The 19,346-nt window shown below is 43.4% G+C and overlaps 3 protein-coding genes across 4 annotated transcripts in view; 1 reads left to right on the forward strand and 2 right to left on the reverse strand.

Moving 5' to 3' along the window:
• LOC307033770 (uncharacterized protein) overlaps nt 1-19,346 on the reverse strand; it is a 79,144-nt gene that overhangs the window by 18,060 nt on the left and 41,738 nt on the right. The gene's annotated exons all lie outside the window — the stretch shown is intronic.
• Nucleotides 10,571-14,892, forward strand: LOC307034158 (uncharacterized protein). 2 transcript variants are annotated; one of them, XM_079672928.1, is made up of 5 exons: nt 10,571-11,041; nt 12,346-12,659; nt 12,863-13,232; nt 13,369-13,444; nt 13,533-14,892. In XM_079672928.1, the coding sequence occupies exons 2-5, from the start codon at nt 12,358-12,360 to the stop codon at nt 13,934-13,936; spliced, it is 1,152 nt and encodes a 383-aa protein (XP_079529054.1). In that variant the 5' UTR covers nt 10,571-11,041; nt 12,346-12,357; the 3' UTR covers nt 13,937-14,892. The 2 variants fall into 2 exon arrangements, with proteins under 2 accessions (XP_079529054.1, XP_079529053.1); XM_079672927.1 differs by having other exon boundaries at nt 10,571-12,659.
• On the reverse strand, nt 17,432-18,388 carry LOC307030927 (general transcription factor II-I repeat domain-containing protein 2-like). The gene is made up of 2 exons (XM_079667563.1): nt 17,603-18,388; nt 17,432-17,488 (listed from the first exon to the last, which is right to left on the reverse strand). The coding sequence occupies exon 1, from the start codon at nt 18,347-18,349 to the stop codon at nt 17,603-17,605; it is 747 nt and encodes a 248-aa protein (XP_079523689.1). The 5' UTR covers nt 18,350-18,388; the 3' UTR covers nt 17,432-17,488.

Raw genomic sequence — 19,346 nt, forward strand, 5'->3', positions numbered from 1 at the left:
CCTTGGTTACTTGTGTGTGAACTGTGTATAAGTATGATGTAAATTGAAGTTTTGTTATAATAAAAAAAAAAAAAAAAAAAAAAATCTGTTCTTATCAGTTTAATATCTGATACGTCCCCTATACGGGGACTATATATTAAATGGATTTTTAGCATTGGGAGCTGAAAGAGGGGCTTGCCCCATTCACTCCCCGCATCGACCCGGTATTGCAGCGCCTCCGGGAACGGTGCACCCATCTCCTGACTTGTGGAAAAACAAACAAAGACGCATCTGGAAACCACAACAAATGGTTTCAATTGAGGGGGGAAACTGTAGCACATCAGCAGCGGATCTTTTTTGGACTCAATGCCAAAGAAGCTAAAGGTGACAAATTGAACTTGCCTTGGCTCTGGAGCGTGGCACGCAGAGGGAGGCTCACTGCAAGGGGCAGAGATATTTCGAGCCCAAAGGAAGGACACGCTCTGGGGAGGACATCGGCACCAGAAAGTCTTTCCTGGAGCAAAGAAGCCGCCAAACATGCAAGCTGTAGCCACGTTGTCTTTGACCTTTTCTTCAACACTATAATCAGGGGAGAGCGCGAACGCAGTCCCCCACTACCACAAATTATGCAGTCGAGATTCTCACATTTGGGGAATTCGCAGCGGGGTGCAATGGCCGAGCCTCGCCCTGGGTGAACCACCTTGGTGATCATGGTATCTCCCCTGCCAGGTAAGTATGAGTTGGACGGGTCAGAGGCAGGGCAGTCTTGCAACGACAAAGGACACGGCGTGGCGGTTCCTGCCTCTTAGCCGGCCAAAGCAGCCCATCAACCACATGTAACCCTAAGCCTTAAAGTCAGATCAGGCTTGAAATAGACATAGGTTCCAATCGGGGGCACAAAGTGCAGCACAGCAGCAGGGGTCTTTTTTGGACTCAATGCCAAGAAGCCAAAGGCGAGAGCCACGAACCATGCTAGCGCAGCTTCTGTCTGCATTTTCGGCCCATTTAAACCCAGTGTTTTGCTCCCTTTGAGCTCTACGCGTTCTGCTACCATAATACAAAGTTGACCCTTGCTCAGATGCTTGGGAATAACCCCCAGATGCAGGGCAGTATTGTGTTATTTCGATAGCACATATAATAAAATTGGTACGATACAGAGAAGATTAGCATGGCCCCTGCGCAAGGATGACACGCAAATTCGTGAAGCGTTCCTCATTGCCAATTTGTAATGATTTTTCCAACATAAATCCCGATTCCTATCAAGCAGAGGTGGAAGAAGTACTCAGAACTTCCAGTTAAGTAAAAGTGAGGTTGCTTCTCTTGTTTTACACAGTATTTTGTGTTTTTGTCCAATCGGGGGCACAAACTGCAGCACAGCAGCAGGGGTCTTTTTTGGACTCAATGCCTACAGGACTGTCTCAGAAAATTAGAATATTGTGATAAAGTTCTTTATTTTCTGTAATGCAATTAAAAAACAAAAATGTCATACATTCTGGATTCATTACAAATCAACTGAAATATTGCAAGCCTTTTATTATTTTAATATTGCTGATTATGGCATACAGCTTAAGAAAACTCAAATATCCTATCTCTAAATATTAGAATATCATGAAAAAGTATACTAGTAGGGTGTTCAACGAATCACTTGAATCGTCTAATTAACTCGAAACACCTGCAAGGGTTTCCTGAGCCTTGAAAAACACTCAGCTTGGTTCAGTAAACTAAATCACAAGTATGGGGAAGACTGCTGATCTGACTGCTGTCCAGAGGACCGTCATTGACACCCTCCATCAGGAGGGTAAGACACAAAAAATTTTTTCTCAAAGAGCAAGCTGTTCACAGAGTGCAGTTTCAAAGCACATCCACAAAAAGTCTGTTGGAAGGGGGAAATGTGGCAGGAAACGCTGCACAACCAAGAGAGATGACCGCAGCCTTAACAGCATTGTGAAGAAGAGTCGCTTCCAGAATTTGGGGGAGCTTCAAAGACAGTGGACTGAAGCTGGAGTCCAGGTATCAAAAGTCACTGTTCACAGACGTGTCCGGGAAATGGGCTACAATAGCCGTATTCCCATGGTCAAGCCACTTCTGAACTCAAGACAACGGAAGAGGCGTCTGACTTGGGCTAAGGAAAAGAAGCACTGGACAGTTGCACAGTGGTCCAAAGTCCTCTTTTCAGACGAAAGCAAGTTTTGTATTTCATTTGGAAGTCAAGGCGCCAGAGTCTGGAGAAAGGCTGGAGAGGAGCAAAATCCAAGTTGCTTGAAATCCAGTGTGAAGTTCCCACAGTCAGCGATGGTTTGGGGAGCCATGTCAGCTGCTGGTGTTGGTCCACTGTGTTTCATCAAGCCCAGAGTAAATGCAGCTGTGTACCAAGAGATTTTAGAGCACTACATGCTTCCGTCTGCTGAAAAGCTCTATGGAGATGAGGAATTCATTTTCCAGCATGATCTGGCACCTGCCCACAGTGCCAAAACCACCAGTAACTGGTGTACTGACCATGGCATTACTGTCCTCGATTGGCCTGCAAATTCCCCTGACCTGAACCCCATAGAGAATATGTGGGGTATTGTGAAGAAGAAGCTGAAAGACACCAGACCCAACAATGCTAATGAGCTAAAGGCCGCTATTGAAGCATCCTGGGCATCCATAACACCTCAGCAATGCCACAGGCTGATTGCCTCCATGCCACGCCGCATTGATGCAGTAATCCGTGCAAAGGGATTCCCAACCAAGTACTGAGTGCATTAATGGACATTTTCAAATGTTTGATTGTGTTTTGCTGTTATAAATCTTTTTTTTTACTTGGTCTGAGGAACTATTCTAATTTTTAGAGATAGGATATTTGAGTTTTCTTAAGCTGTATGCCATAATCAGCAATATTAAAATAATAAAAGGCTTGCAATATTTCAGTTGATTTGTAATGAATCCAGAATGTATGACATTTTTGTTTTTTTAATTGCATTACAGAAAATCAAGAACTTTATCACAATATTCTAATTTTCTGAGACAGTCCTGTATAGTCACTCAATAGCTTTACTCTCTAATTGTGTGCTAGTACAGATTCCAAACAACAGTGAAGATATGTTGCATTTGCAGAGAATGGGAACCTAGTTTTCCTCTTGGCTTACAAAGATTCTACCACTCCTCTGCCCACATTCACAAGACACCTTAACTACCACTACGCTGGCGAGGTCAACAGCACGGTCAACAAGGTGGATTTTTCAAAAGATATGCTATGTGCTCTAAGTCATTTAAGAAGGGATACAGTCCATCGGTCATCACTTAAAGTGATTTGATGTCGAGCATCTCACTGAGTTCTCAAATCAATGGGAGTCGGCACGGAGAACATCCCTCTTTACTTGTACACTCCAAAGACCTCTGTGTTTGCTGTAGCAGAGTCCAAGTGGTGTAGGCATTATACTTTATTTTCAGACAACAAAGAACTGTCTATTGCATTGGCCGGGAATCGGAACCGGGTCTCCCACGTGGCAGGTGAGAATTCTACCACTGAACCACCAATGCTGAATTATAAAGCCAAGCCACCATACGGCAGTTGAGGCGAAAAGTTCAGCCAACAAAGACTGTTTTCCAAGCAACCACGCTTCTATATTTCATTATAAGCTCTATATCCGTAAAGACATTCTAGTGTTCCTCCCTTAAATGGATTTGATGTTTAGCATCAAACTAGTGTTTTCTAATGCCGCGGAGTCAGCACGTATAACATGCCACACAACTCAAGCGTATTACTAAAGAGATAGGTTCCAATCGGGGGCACAAAGTGCAGCACAGCAGCAGGGGTCTTTTTTGGACTCAATGCCAAAGAAGCCACAGGTGAGAGCAACGAACCATGCTAGCGCAGCTGGGGGAAAGGGTGTGGCCTGGGATGTGGAAAAGCCAAGTGAGGGTCACCGCGGGGGCTTGGACTGGGACAACTACGTTGGTGTCTGTTCTCCAGGACGGCCTCCACAATTACTCTGGTTTCTCTTCAAAGCGTATAAGTCTTTCGCCTTTTACTAAAGACTTCCGTGGAGAGGAACACCTACGAGTTCAACCTATTTTTGGTAGGCTTGGCCATTTGGCTGAGCATTCTGAGTTTGTGAAAGACAAGAAAAGAGCAGTCATTCGCACGTGGGCGGTCCAAGCTACGCAGCGCCTCTGTTACGCCAGGTCAAAAGAGCCGCACCAAGACCTGCGGCGACTGCGCAACGAGTCCGTCTCCCGCAGCAAACGTTAGGGGTCATCGCTTCTCGGCCTTTTGGCTAAGATCAAGTGTAGTATCTGTTCTTATCAGAAACTGCGCTCTTTGCCTTTTGGTTAAGACAGCGGTCACCTCCCTTTGGAGGGAAAGCTTTGCCTATTGTGGCACTGTTTTCTGCTCTTCATTTTGGAGGATATTGTATTGTATTGTTTTGTGTCGGTTAATTGTTGCTCTGTATTTCACTGTCTTTACAGATCTGAGAACAACCTACCTGGAACATCGGTTGAACACCTCATCGCCCCAACAGCTGAACCAGGGAAGGGTAAGTACCCCTTTTAACTATGTAATGGTCCAAGATCACTGATTACTCCTTTCTGGGCATATACTGGGTTTAATTCAGATATAATTGAGTGTGTGGTGCCTCTAACATGTCGGCCAACCATGCCGGCATGCAGAGGCACCATAGTGTGAGGTTCACTTTTGTGGAAAGAGATGGGAAGCAGCTGGCTTTGTCCAGATTGGACTTCTCCAGAAACCTCATACAAAAGGCTTTAAACTTTTCCCCTGATGACCTAAACTGCATCCTCACCCTTCCTTTCAACAAAGGTTTTGATGTAAGCTTCCGTACCTCTATAGCCTTCAGAGAATTTTGGATAAGGTTTGAATTTGTGAAAGCCCAGTTTTTTGCTTTTAATGTTGAGAAACTAACTGACAATGCCTTGAAAGTAGTCATTGTCAGGATGTTCAATGAGACAGTAACTGCAGAAGACATTCACTTTTGGCTGGGTAGATACTGTACTGTAAAAGGCCTGGCTACAAAAGTGAGAGATGAGGACGGTATTTGGAACTGTGCCTGGCGGGTCCCCATTCAACAATGGCAAGACCCCCAGGGCTTTCAAGGCCTTAAACAACTGCCACCTACGATAGTACTGGGGAACAACAGGGGATACATCCACTACCAGGGACAGCCCAAACTCTGCCGCAAGTGTGGAGAGCATGGGCACCTAGCAGAGGCATGCCAGCAGATGGTTTGTCGGAAATGTAGACAAATTGGGCACATTTTTGAGGAGTGCACAAATGGCAGAAAGTGCAATCTTTGTGGAGAATCCAACCACCTCTTCAGAGATTGCCCTCAGTCTTTTGCCAACAAGCTTAAAGCTGCAAGAGTGAGTAGACAAAATGGCAGACAAAAGGAAACAGGTGAGGGGCTAATTGAAGAGGCGGGGACAGAAAATGCAAACCTACCTCCAAATCCTGTGAATGGAGAAAGAGGAGCAGGTGAGGAGGGGCAAGGGGAAGGACCTGTAAATACCCCGCGAATAGAAAGTGGAGAAAGTACAACGCAGGAAGAGGGCGGAGCTATCCTTGAAACTGAAAAGGAAAAGGAACTTGACACTCACCCGCAGAGGGATATAAATGATCCCCCCCTCCCCAATGTGCAGCAGTCCATGAGCCCTTTAGCAGAATTGTTGTCGGGGTTGTCGTCCGATTCTCCCATAGGGGAAGGGGAGGGACCGGTAAGTGCCCAGCCAATGGAGGGTGGAGAGGATGCAATGCAGGAAGGGGGCAGAGCTATTCTTGAAAATGAAAATGAAACTGACACTCACCCGCAGAGCGACAGCAATGACGCCCCCCTCTCCAATGCGCAGCAGCCCAAGAGGCCTCTATCAGAATTATCATTTGATTCCCCCATAGTCTCAGAGAAGAGAGGGAGAACTGACTATTCCCCAGACAGTTCATCTCTGGAGGAATCCAGAGTATTCCTCCCCACCTCCCCAAATCAGGTATCGTTTTTAACCATGATTCTGCAATCGACCCCAAAGAACTCAACTTCCGACGCAAGATTGCGTGAGAGGCCTACCCCGAGAATCCGAAAAGGAAAAGAAGGGCAACCCAGTCCCCCTTCACACATAATAGTAAAGGAAGAGTTAGACTCACAGGAAATCGGTTAACAATCTTTGTTTTTCAACAGCATAACCCCGTTTTAGTTTCTTAAAATGTTGTACCTGTTAACCTTAACTATACTCATGACACTCACAGTCTCAACTATAAATGTGAGAAGTGTGAAGTCGAGAGTTAGAGCCCAGACTGTTTTATCCTTTCTCAACTCCTTTAAGTCAGATGTTTTTCTAATACAGGAATGCAGCCTGCCATTTTTAACCCACTATAGGCAATGGGAGGAGCTATGGCCACAAACATCGTTATGGAGTGGATCCAATGAAAATAAAAATGATGGAGTAGCCATTTTAATCAAAAACCCCCAGATCTTGGTGAAGGGCAGCACTGTGGTGAGAGATGGTCGGGCACTTCTAGTACACTTGACTTTCATGGGAAAGGATTTTAACATCTTAAATATTTATGGCTTTAACGACAAGAATGATAGGTATGAGCTTTTAGAAGACCTGCAACCCCACATGCTAGGTAGGGCACCTTTAGTTGTAGGTGGAGACTTTAACTGTATTTTGAACAAAAGGGATAGGAGAAGAACAGGAAATGATTTTACACTTGATAAAACATCGGTCTTATTACAAAAAATGTGCAAAGATTTTAAACTAACAGATTGCTTTAAAGCCATGCATCCTAGAGAGGAGGGTTTCACCTGGCTCAGTAGTGATGGCACCAGAGCCTCTCGTATAGATTACTTTTTAACACGAGATAGCCCACCGACTGATGCTAGACTGACACCCGTCTTCTTTTCTGATCACACAATGCTCTCCTGCACCCTCTCACTCTCTCATGGTGTGACAGCAGGAAGAGGTTTGTGGAAGCTCAACTGCTCCCTTCTGGAAGATGGGGACTTAGTTAGACAGTATAGGGAGCAATACCAAGAGTGGCAGACCCTTCAAGACTCATATGATACACATGCACAGTGGTGGGAAATGGTGAAAAGAAGGACTCAGACTTTCTTTAGACAGGCAGGTAAAATAAATAAACATAGAGACAACAGACGCATGATGGGACTGCAGAAACGACTCCAGCGATACTTTAAATTAAACAAACAAGGGATGGATTTTAATGAAGAAATAAAACAAATTAAAACAGAAATGTCAGTTTTAGCAGAAATTAAAAGTAAAGGTGTCATTCTAAGAAGTAAAGAGAGGGAAATAGAAGAAGGAGAAAAGTGCACCCGTTTCTTCTTTAAAAAAATTATAAATAAAGGGGGGGGGCATTTTTAGGCTGAAAACTGAAAATGGGTCCACAGCTGAAACGACATTGGAAATAATAGAAACGGTTGAGACATTTTATAGTGAACTCTATAGGAAAAAAATTGTGAATGAGGGAATAATGAAAGAAGTTTTAATTTTTATCAAAAAAACAGTGGAGGAAAAGTTTATCTTAACCCAAGATTTTAAAATTGAAGAATTGAACGAATGCTTGAAAACCTTCAAGGCAGGGAAATCGCCAGGGGAAGATGGGATTCCCTTGGAATTCTACCTGACCTTTTGGGATTTGCTAGCAACTGACATTCTTGATGTTTTTATGGAATTTGAAAGTCTAGGCCGACTTCCTGACAGTTTCACAACAGGGATAGTGACACTCTTACACAAAAACAAGGACAAGACAGACCTAAAAAACTGGAGACCTATAACACTTCTAAACCTTGACTGCAAACTCTTTAGCAAACTCTTAGCAGCACGTATGTCCTTGTTCTTAGAAGAGCTGATCCACCCAGATCAAGCCTGCGCTGTGCCAGGGAGGAAGATCACAGACAGCCTCCTACTGATCCGAGACACCATCTGCCTTGCGAGAGATAGAAACTTTCAGCTTGTAGTCCTAAATTTAGACTTTGAGAAAGCCTTTGATCGGGTCTCACACCAGTACCTTTTCCAGGTACTAAAACAAATGGGATTCCCAGAGAGGTTTATAGACTGGGTGGCACTGCTGTATCAGGGCACTACCAGCAAGTTTATTGTAAATGGACATTTGACAAAAGCAGTCAATATAAACTGTGGTGTCCGTCAAGGTTGTCCGTTATCAGCCCTCCTCTACATTATCTGCATAGAACCACTTGCACAGATCTTGAGAAGGGACAAACAAATCACTGGGGTACATATTCCAGGGAGCGGGGGTCTTCAAACTAAATGTATCTTATATATGGACGACATCAACCTTTTATGTACTGATCTTTTGTCTGTCAACAGGACGCTGAACATAACTGACTGGTTTGGACAGGCCTCTGGGTCAAAATTGAACATAAGCAAGACACAAGCCCAATTTTATGGACCATGGACAGAGACTGAGAAGACAGGACTTCCCCTGACTGTGACCCAGACCGAACAAAAGATACTCGGGATTCAATTTGACAATGAAGGGGGAGGGAAAACTAATTGGACGAATTTGGTAGGGAAAGTCAGACAGAGACTAGGATACTGGGGACTTAGAGGACTGACCATGGAAGGCAAGGTTTTGATCATCAAAGCAGTGATCTTACCTTTGCTTCTACTAGTCGGTTCTGTTTTTATCCCACCCAGGAGAGGGCTTCTAGAGCTAGAACGAGCAATATTTTATTTTCTGTGGGGGTCCAAGTGGGAAAGGATAACAAGAAAGGAGATGAAAAAACCAAAACAGAAAGGGGGGAAAGGAGTCCCAGACCTCCATTTGTTTCTAGGAAGCAGATATGCAGCACTCCACATCCACGCTGCCACAGCCCCCTCCAAAAACCCAAAGACGGCGGCAATGACAAGATTCTGGATGGGGACCTTTCTAAGAAGGATACAGATCTTACCAGTTGACCTCAAAGTACCAGTGTCCTTTAACCTACCACCATCTTATGCTTTCATACAAACATTTTTAAAGAAACTTCAGCTTGAGCAGGAGGGTTTGCACGTTTTGACTAATCATCGCTCCCTTCTCTCTGTTGTGCAGGAGCGAGAACCAGTGAGTCCAGTGCACGGGCTCACTTTTGGTGAGCCCTCAACAGTTTGGTGCAACTTGAACCATCCCACTCTGACAAACAGACTCCGGGATATGTCATGGATGGTGGCTCATGAGATCCTCCCAGTCAGGTCCGTAATGCACTCCCGGGGCATGGCGGCAAACTCAACTTGCCCCCGCCCAGGCTGTGGCGCACCTGAGACGGTGAGGCATCTGCTCTGGGAGTGCAGCGCTGCCGTAGACCAGTGGGCAATGGCCGACTCCTTACAATTCCCGTGCTTGCCGGCAAGGGAGGTCCTCACAGCACAGCTGGTACTGTATGGGGTGAGCCAAAAACAAGACTGTTCTAGGGACTTTTCTAAGCAATGGCTCACCCTAGCTGCCATTAAAGACGCCATATGGACCTCCAGAAACTTGCTGGTAAGAAGGCACATGCAGATCCCCCCCGTGGCTGTGATCCGGATGGCTGCAGCAAAAATAAAATCAGCGACACGCGGCACGCCCAGGACAGAGCCACAAAGAAGAATCGCCTCTGTGCTCATTCGGACGAAGGAGTCGGAGCCACACGGGAAAGGTCAAAGCAGCGCAGGCCTGACTCTCCATGAAAGGCAGGTGGGAAGGAACAACAGGGTGGAGGTCTCCGCTGAGCACCTTGACAAGATCCCGCGAGATACAACCTGTAAATGGGGAGTGGGATGAGTTAACCTTGATAGGGACTCACTGCGCTCCTGCACAAAAAAGTGGAATCAATGTACCCCTTTTTAAAGATTTTAAAAGGAAAATTGTTTGTATATCAGGTATACAATGTTTTAATGAAATGTGATGCTTTTATGAAAATGGGTCTGATTTCTTAATACAATCTTACAGTGTACATTTATTTATTATGGTAAAGCTCAAAATGAATTTGTGTGACTAAAAAGTGATGAAGTACATGATTAAGTGTCAATAAAAAATTTCCCAAAAGAAAAAAATCTGTTCTTATCAGTTTAATATCTGATACGTCCCCTATACGGGGACTATATATTAAATGGATTTTTAGCATTGGGAGCTGAAAGAGGGGCTTGCCCCATTCGCTCCACGCATCGACCCGGTATTGCAGCGCCTCCGGGAACGGTGCACCCATCTCCTGCCTTGTGGAAAAACAAACAAAGACGCATCTGGAAACCACAACAAATGGTTTCAATTGAGGGGAGAAACTGTAGCACATCAGCAGCGGATCTTTTTTGGACTCAATGCCAAAGAAGCTAAAGGTGACAAATTGAACTTGCCTTGGCTCTGGAGCGTGGCACGCAGAGGGAGGCTCACTGCAAGGGGCAGAGATATTTCGAGCCCAAAGGAAGGACACGCTCTGGGGAGGACATCGGCACCAGAAAGTCTTTCCTGGAGCAAAGAAGCCGCCACACATGCAAGCTGTAGCCACGTTGTCTTTGACCTTTTCTTCAACACTATAATCAGGGGAGAGTGCGAACGCAGTCCCCCACTACCACAAATTATGCAGTCGAGATCCTCACATTTGGGGACGAGTGCAATGTCCACAGTCACTGTAGACAGTTACGCCTTCTGATTCGACAAAAGTCTACAGTCATTTCCATCCGATTGGAAGTCCACGGTCGTACTGTCCAATGGAGCTTGGAGGCGGGACTCCGACTGTAGACTTTTGGCAAATCAGAAGGCTTAACTGTCTAGTCACTGTACTAGCATGTGATTGGAAGTCTACAGTCGTACTGTCCAATGGAGTGTTTGGAGTGGGCGGGCTGTCCGCTATGCAAATCTCCATCGAGAGAAACAGTGGTATTACTGTACAATACAGTTTTAACAATTAGCATGAGAATAGAGAATAGATCCTTCCTGTGCACTGTGTCTATTATTCATATCGTCGATTGTTGTGTTTTTCGCTGCTGTGCTGTCAACAACTGAGTTTTTAGCACACCACTTCGTTTCTGCTCGTTTGCTGCGAATATCGCTAGCGAAGAAGACTTGGGTCGAAAGGTACAGTAGGCTGCGTTTTCTTGTCTTTTTCTTTTTGAAAACGTATTGAAAGTATACTTTACACCACCACATACTTCGGAAACATTTCTGTTATTTTGTGTTTTTCATTACTGTGTATACCTTGGCAATGACCCGACGGGCCACGGCCGTGTTACTGCTAACGGCCGCTAGTTTAGGGAAAGCGTATTTTATTCAAATATCTATCAAACTCTAGTTTTATATGCTATAACATTAACCACTACAATTCAAGGCACACTTTGTCATTATCCGTGTTATCTTGTGTACAGTATATCATGTCATTACTGTTAAAATTGACAGGCACTGCGCCCTGTCACCGTGGACGCCAGTTGAAGGTTAGCGTCGCTCAATGAAACCTCCATTAACTCTAGTTTTAAAAGCTATAACGTTGCCCACTACAATTTAAGGCACACTTTCTGTCATGATCAGTGATACAGTATCTTGTGTACAGTATGTCATGTCATTACTTTTAAAAGTGAAAGGCTTCGTGTCGCGTCACCGCGGACGCTAGTTAAAGGTTAGCATCGCTCAATGAAACGTACTAGTTGTATAATATTACGCTTTAACGTATATAACCCACTACATTTTAAGGCTCACTTTCTGTCATTATCTATCTATTCGCGGGTTAACCAGCCCATTGCTGCTTGTGTTTACCGTTACATTACTGTAGAAATTGACAGTACAGTCGTTATCGTTTGTCAACGCTAGTTGTAGTTGAAAACTTGACGCTGCCATTTTGAACAGTGTCCGGTTACTGTTTGTGATAGTACATTTGTAGCTTCTGTCATTGACATCTTTATTGATGTATTCTTACGCTATTCATTCATTCATTTATTCATTGATAATTTTAATGATCAGGTCCGTCGACCTTCTATTTTGCATTCAAAAACAGACTATTACTCATGTATAAATACATACACTACACGTTGATATACTTTACATAAGAATATAAAGTATAAACGTGTAGTATAAACATACCAACAGTACAAATGATGTATTATTTGTGACATATGTCTTCTCTACTGTTGATATATTTATACTACACGTTTATACTATTATAGCCTATATTATTTGCTGTTTCTTTTTATTCAAATGTAATTGTGTCAATACTTTATTCCACCGTTTTAATGCCTGAACACAGTGCTAACATAAGAATGTCCCAATTTGGGATATTAATAAAGTATCTATCTATCTGGTATAACCAATGTTAGGGTATCAATTACCTCTTGTAAACTAACATGTTTTGGTATACAAGTTCTGTATGTTGTTTTTGTCTCGCGTTACAGTGAGAACCAGAGATGGCGACACCACTTCTCCGCATCCTCAATCCCCAAGCTCCAGGTGATCGACAGCAAGCTGTTGCGGTGCCATCGAAAGAGGCCCGTTGCTATAGGGATAAGGGAAAGGCTTTTCCCACACCTCCGGTGGAGCTGCTCAGTGAGGCCACTGCCATGGCCAAAGCAGAGAAGCTCCTTCGAGCCAAAGGGACCCATAAGCCCTCACGCCAGCAGTGCCTGGGAATGCTGGTCTTGCCATTTGGCAAGTATTTGAACGCACCGTTTCACTGGCTAGTGGCAAATGACGTGGGCTACATAAAGTTGTAAGTATATTATATTTAATGCAATTGTTTGCTAAGCGTTTAAATACCATTTTGTTGTTACGATTATAATGAATATATATGTATTGTGTTAAACCATGGCTATTATAAAAGTTTAGTACTCATCTTTACAAAGTTCCTTTTCTCCTCATCACAATTGCAGTGCTATTATGATGATGACACTAAATGGATGTTTATTATTGCAGTCTGCTTGATAAGCACAAAGCAGAAGTGGAAGACCCACACCGGAAGGGAGATGTGGGGAACCGGTGGGTAAAAGACTTCCTCAAAGATTATGCAGAAAGCTTCCCACAAGTCTCCTGTTTCCTCGAGGCCAATGTGGACAGGTGCATCTATGGCCAAAAGGGATTTGAGAGCAACACCTTTCTGGAGGTGTGGGAAGTTTATGCCCAGTACCAATCCCAAAAGGACAGCCCTGAGAAATTCAGTGATGTCCAGAGGGAAAGGATACAGAAGGCATATAGTTCTGTAAAGAGGTGGTTGAACACCCCAGTGACCCACATTACCAGCGTGCAGTTAAAGAGGTTCCGGAAATACATAATGGACAAGGAACAAGTAAGTGTTTAATTGATTATATAGGAAGAGTTGAAAATCATGGTCACATCATACTGTCATATCGATAACAACTGTTCAAACTCCTGATATTTGAAGCACTCCTCTGCTAAATGCGTTGTTTTATTTTGTTTCTCAGACGAGAATGCAGAACTCATCCTCGTGGTCAGGGGATGATGCTGACCTGGCAGCTGCGAGCCAGGCTGTGGAAGAAGGCAAGTGAGACACAGTCGATATATGAAAGAAAACATGTAAAAAAACAATAATCCTAATTCAAATGTGCTTTGTTTGGTACATTTTTAGATATGCTCAAGAGAAGGCCCAGAGAAACTGCTTATCGACCTGGAGGCACTGCTGTCGGGCCAGAAGCTGCTGCTGCCCGGCCTGCTTCTGCTGCCCGGCCTGCTTCTGCCGCCCGGCCTGCTTCTGCCGCCCGGCCTGCTTCTGCCGCCCGGCCTGCTGTTACTACTGCCGCCCAGCCTGCTGCTGCTGCTGCTGCTGCTGCTGCTGCTGCCGCTGCCGCTGCTGCCGCCGCCGCCCGGCCTGCTGCAAAAAAACATACATCTGGTTATAAAACCTCTGCTGGCCATCCCCGAAAAACAAAGGTCACTCCTGTGCGGCCTGAACATGTTGCTACTGCTGCTGCTGTCCAGCCTGCTCCTGCTGTGCAGCCTGCTCCTGCTGTCCAGCCTGCTTCTGCCCTGTGAAGAGGATGTCTCCATCAAAGGGTCTGGAGAACACAGTGTACAACAGTTACAAACATTTCGCAGCTGTTGTTGACGCCTTGGAGCAATGACCTGTTGCTATGTAAATATTGTAAATAGTCATTTAAATGTTTTTCAACTTGCTGTTTTATCATTTTTATTTTTCATGTTGAGTTTTATATTTATTATGTATATATGTACGTCATTAATGTAAATAGTTTTATGTACATTACATTACATGTTACTTGTTAGACGCTTTTATCCAAAGCGACTTACATACTCAATACTGTGGGCAATCCCCACAGGAGCTATTTGGGATGAAGTTTATCTTTCATGTCGACTTTTATATTTGATGTATATTGTAAATAGTTTTCATTCATATGTACGTCATTAATGTAAAAAGTGTAAATACTTTTATGTACATTACATTACATGATACTTGTTAGACGCTTTATCCAAAGCGACATACATACTCAATACTGTGGGGGTGAGGTGTCTTGCCCAGGGACACAACGACATGCTGACGGCAGTGGGGTTTGAACCTGTGCTCCCCTGATCCCAACACCAACGCACAGCCTCCCTGTACATAATTGTACATCTGATTTGTATCCACTTCAGCTTTTTTACCTGTGTTTATGTTGCCATCCTTTATACTGAATCAATGAAGGTGAATGGTTGCTCAGAAAAAGTCCTAAACAATCCAACTGGGTTCAATAGCTGGATCGTTCCTGTTCTTCTTCTGCAGTGGAGTGAGATCTCGTTGTTGTTGTTGTTGTTGACCTGTATAAAAACAAATGTTAGTTTACAAGAAGTCATTGATAGCCTAACATTTCATTCATTCTAGCTGATGACAAATACATCCTGGGATCTACAAAAGTCAATGTGTTTCAAGCATCTGATTTGTATCCACTTTAGTTTATGCTGTTGCCATCCTTTATACTGAATCAATGAAGGTGAATGGTTGCTCAGAAAAAGTCCTAAACGATCCAACTGGGTTCAATAGCTGGATCATTCCTGTTCTTCTTTTGCAGTGGAGTGACATCTCGTTGTTGACTTGCATAACAACAAATGTTAGTTTACAAGAAGTCATTGATACCCTAACATTTGATTCATACCTGCTGATGACAAATAAATCCTGGGATCTACAAAAGTCAATGTGTTTCATGCATCTGATTTGTATCCACTTGAGCTTTTTCACCTGTGTTTACCTTAGTTTATGCTGTTGCCATCATTTATACTCAATCAATTAAATATTTTGCCAGAAAGGTCAAACTTTAGGAATACAGAGCAGTTCTTACCATGCCATGACCATAGCCGTGGAGGCAGTGCAAACTAGAATATAATATTAGTGACAAAAAACACAGAGCCATCAGTGCAATTGTTACATTCTAATTTATCTGATATTATAGAGAAATGTGTTATATGTAAATACTTTTAAGTACATAATTGTGCTTATAATTGTACATCATTTAACTGTAACACTATGGTGTTTTCAATTAAATGCACTTTATACAATAAAGTGGTCAGTGCTACAGTAACAGCGAGTCGTGAAATATGAATTATTAAATGCAGTAATGGGGATTCATTTGTTTATCTAAATAAACGTTCAGATGACATTGCCCAAAAGCAAACATTTAAGTTGCTTGAGTACGACTCAGAAATATTAAACCACTTTAATCAGACTCTCAAGTCATAAGGAAATCCATAAAGATATCTCACTGAAGAAAAGAGACATTTGAATGAAATAAGCTTTATTTCAATGGAAACAATAAGTACATTAATGAATAAATATCATGAATTATGTGTGTACAAATATACATATAACACAACATAAGTCTGTGCCTTTAGAAAGATAGCAGTGACATGTAAATAAATGTCATTAGGGAGAAGAAAGAATTCTCACATCTGATTGAAAACTACAGTAATGGGAATAAATCACAACAATGATATACTTTAATAATAATACAATTAATAATGACAGAAAACTGCAATGCTATCAATTAAATGCAAGGTGCTCCCTTACTAATACATTTGGTGAAAATAGACCTAAACTGATTGATTGACAACAACATCAAGGTGTTCACATCACACTACAGTATACGACCACACGAGGGAGCCAATATCCTCATTGGCATTCTGTCAATATGTAAATGATCTCAAAGTGTCCCCTCCCATCAAATTTCATTTTTCTTTTCCTAAAGATTCGGTCCAATGGCGTCCCTCGCAATTGCACTCCGGAAAGGCCGATCGCCTTTTCCCAACAACAATTCATTTAAAGTGCATACAAATATTATTTTTTTTTCAAAAACAATTCAGTTAAAGTGCATCAATATCTTCAGTTATTTAAAAAAATTTCCCAACAACAATTCAGTTAAAGTGCATCAATATCTTTAGTTCTTGTCCCATAAACAATTCATTTAAAATGCATCAAAATCTTCAGTTTTCCCAACAACAATTTATTTAAAGTACATCCCTCAGTTCTTTTGTTAAAAATATGTCATAAATTTTCCACATGGTTTTAATTTCAGCATCCTTAAGCTTCACTCTGTCCCTGAGAATGTAGTCATGGACCATTGTGAGGCCAACCTTTACCACTGACTGTGTGGACATCTGGCAATTCTTAAAGGCGCTTAAGTTCCTACTGTACACCTCCAAATTCCTTCTTTCAAGCAATTGATTACAGCCCACCATCGTTGATGTCTTTCAGGATCCTTGGGTTCTAAATCACCATAAATTACATCTTGCTCATTGGGTCCCCTATAAAGAGCAGTTAACCATGGCCTTAATGTCCCCCACATCCTTTTCGCACATGAACAATACCAAAAAAGATGAGCCACATTTTCCTCTGAACTACAACTTAGTATGGGGCATTTTGCACTCTGTGAACATCTTCTCCTGTACAGGAACGCTTTTGTTGGGAGACAACTATGTGCTGTTTTCCATGCCAAATCCTTATGGGCGTTAAAAAGGAATGGTGAGTTTAAATTTTTCCATACTTGCAGGCATTTCTTTTCCGATAATGTCCCTATTGGTGTTAGGCTTGAGGTCAGAGGTGAGAGGCTTTTTTCAACACAACTTCTGTTCACAAAGCCTACAGATGATTTGTCTAAGACGGCTCTCTTAAAGAGCCTGTGAAACGATTTTCCCCCATCATCCAAACCCATCAATTTGAGTAAATATTGTCCCCTTGAAAACCGTTACTGAACTGATTTTGGATATTTGTACTTTGATAACCATTAATCTGCCCTTCAAAGTTGACCATATCCTGGATCTGCTCGGGGATTCTTCAAGTCCCGCCACATTATGTGTGACGTCATTGCGGGCACAGCGCTCCAGCTGCACCGTTCAGGATCCCAGCATCTGCATGTAAACGCACGATGGAGCACGGAGCAAGCTCAGACAGCGATGACAGTTTGATTTTGAACGTGTCTGAGAGCTCATATGAGGCTGCTGAAGGATCAGAAAGTGATACTCATGATGACATTGTAGACCAGGGGTCTCAGACTCAATTTACCTGGGGGCCGCTGGACGTAGAGTCTGGGCAAGTCTGGGCCGCTTCAAGTATTCCGCAAAACATTTATTAAAAAATACAACATTAACAGTTCTTCAACATCTTCTTAACATGAACTGTTCTTCACAACATAACTATGTACAGTTGCTCTTTCTTACCTACTCCTTGCTGGTAGAGACCTGGCAGCGCTTCCTCTCACACAGCTGAGCCACATTTGGTTTGAGGGAGGAAGCAGTTGAAACCCTCAGTATGGCTTGAAGATGTGCATCAGTAAGTCTGGACCTGTACTTTGACTTATTGAAGTTCATGGTGGAGAAGAGCTGTTCACACATATATGTGCTCCCAAAAAGGCACATGGTCCGCTTGAACATCCTGGAAATCTCAGGGAAGGAGGGGGGCAATTCTCTCATGAACTGTCCAAGCTTGTCTGCTTTCCCATTCACTTCCCTGAACTTGGCTTTGAGCTCAGAATTGCACTGCAGGTCGATGAGCTCCATTTGAAGCACACCAGGGACATTTTCCACATCAAAGGAGAAGGGGTCTGCAAACATTTGGAAAGTGGCTCTGTGCGTCTTGAAGTCTGCAAACCGCTGATCGAATTCCTCCTCTAGCTTCACAATGCCATCAATATACTTCTCACCACTGAATGCTGTGCCCCTGTCCATGAGAGCCTTGCATGCTGGGAAATGGCAGAGGTTTTTCTGAGGGAGCTGGGCTTTCCATAACATCAGTTTTGTAGAGAATGCTCTGACATTATCATATGCTGCACTAACAAGCTGGCCCTGGCCCTGCAACTTCTTATTCAGAGCATTCAGCTCCTGCGTGATGTCAACAAGAAAAGCTAAGTCCATGAGCCATTTGGGATCACTCAGCTCGGGAACAGCCATCCCACCCTTCTCCAGCATGAATACTTTCAGTTCTGTTCTCAACTCAAAAAACCTCTTCAGGACATTTCCCCTGCTGAGCCAACGTAGCTCTGTGAAGTAGAGCACATCCTCATATTCTGACTCAATTTCCTCCAAAAAGCACGGAACTGGCGGTGCTTTAAGCCCCTGGATCTGATATGGTTGATGCATTTCACAACGACAGACATCACATTGTCAAACTTCAAGCATTTGCTGCAAAGGGCCTGCTTATGGATAATGCAGTGCAGAGCAATGGCCTCCTCCACACCCTCCTCCTCCAGTTTTCTTTGAACAAGTGCCACGAGCCCGTTTTTTCTCCCTGTCATTGATGGCGCTCCGTCCGTCGTAATTCCAACAAACCTCTTCCATGGCAGACCGATATCCGCAATGGCCTCACACAGTTGCTGAAATATCTCCTGAGCGGTGGTCTGGCCATGCATTGGTTTCACTGTAAGCAACTCCTCTGTCACTTCAAAATTGTCATCAACACCACGGACATACATTGCGAGCTGAGCGGTGTCAGTGATGTCTGTGCTCTCATCAAGAGCCACAGAGTATGCACGGAAAAGTTTGGCTTTGTCGCACAGCTGATCATATATGTCGCTTGATAAGTCAGAAATGCGCTCTGCCACTGTGTTAGCTGACAGGCTGATGTTGTTGAACTGACCCTTCTTTTCCGGACAGACTATACTTGCAGCCTGCAACGTGCATTTTTTTAAAAACTCGCCTTCCGTAAACGGCTTTCCCGCCCTAGCAATCATCTCACTCACCACAGAGCTAGCTTCGACTGCTAAATCAGCCTCATTGCTTCCTTTCTTGAAGAGATTTTTTTGCTTCCATATAATTATTTTTAGCTCTGTGACGTTTTTCTCTCTCTCATCTCCCAGGTATTTTGCATACTCCGCGTGTTTAGTTGAGTAGTGACGTTTGACGTTATACTCCTTGTATACAGCGATTTTCTCTGTGTATATAAGGCACGTTGCGTTTCCCTTGTACT

Source organism: Notothenia rossii, assembly GCF_949606895.1.
Source record: "Notothenia rossii genome assembly, chromosome: 3".
NCBI lineage: Eukaryota > Metazoa > Chordata > Actinopteri > Perciformes > Nototheniidae > Notothenia > Notothenia rossii.

Excerpts from the sequence above, each read along its gene's own strand:
- LOC307034158 (XM_079672927.1), top strand. The coding sequence starts at position 12,358 with ATGGCGACACCACTTCTCCGCATCCTCAATCCCCAAGCTCCAGGTGAT. Across the intron at positions 12,660-12,862 it reads GACGTGGGCTACATAAAGTT|TCTGCTTGATAAGCACAAAG; the intron begins GTAAGTATATTA and ends TTATTATTGCAG. Across the intron at positions 13,233-13,368 it reads ACATAATGGACAAGGAACAA|ACGAGAATGCAGAACTCATC; the intron begins GTAAGTGTTTAA and ends TTTGTTTCTCAG.
- LOC307030927 (XM_079667563.1), bottom strand. The coding sequence starts at position 18,349 with ATGCTGGAGAAGGGTGGGATGGCTGTTCCCGAGCTGAGTGATCCCAAA.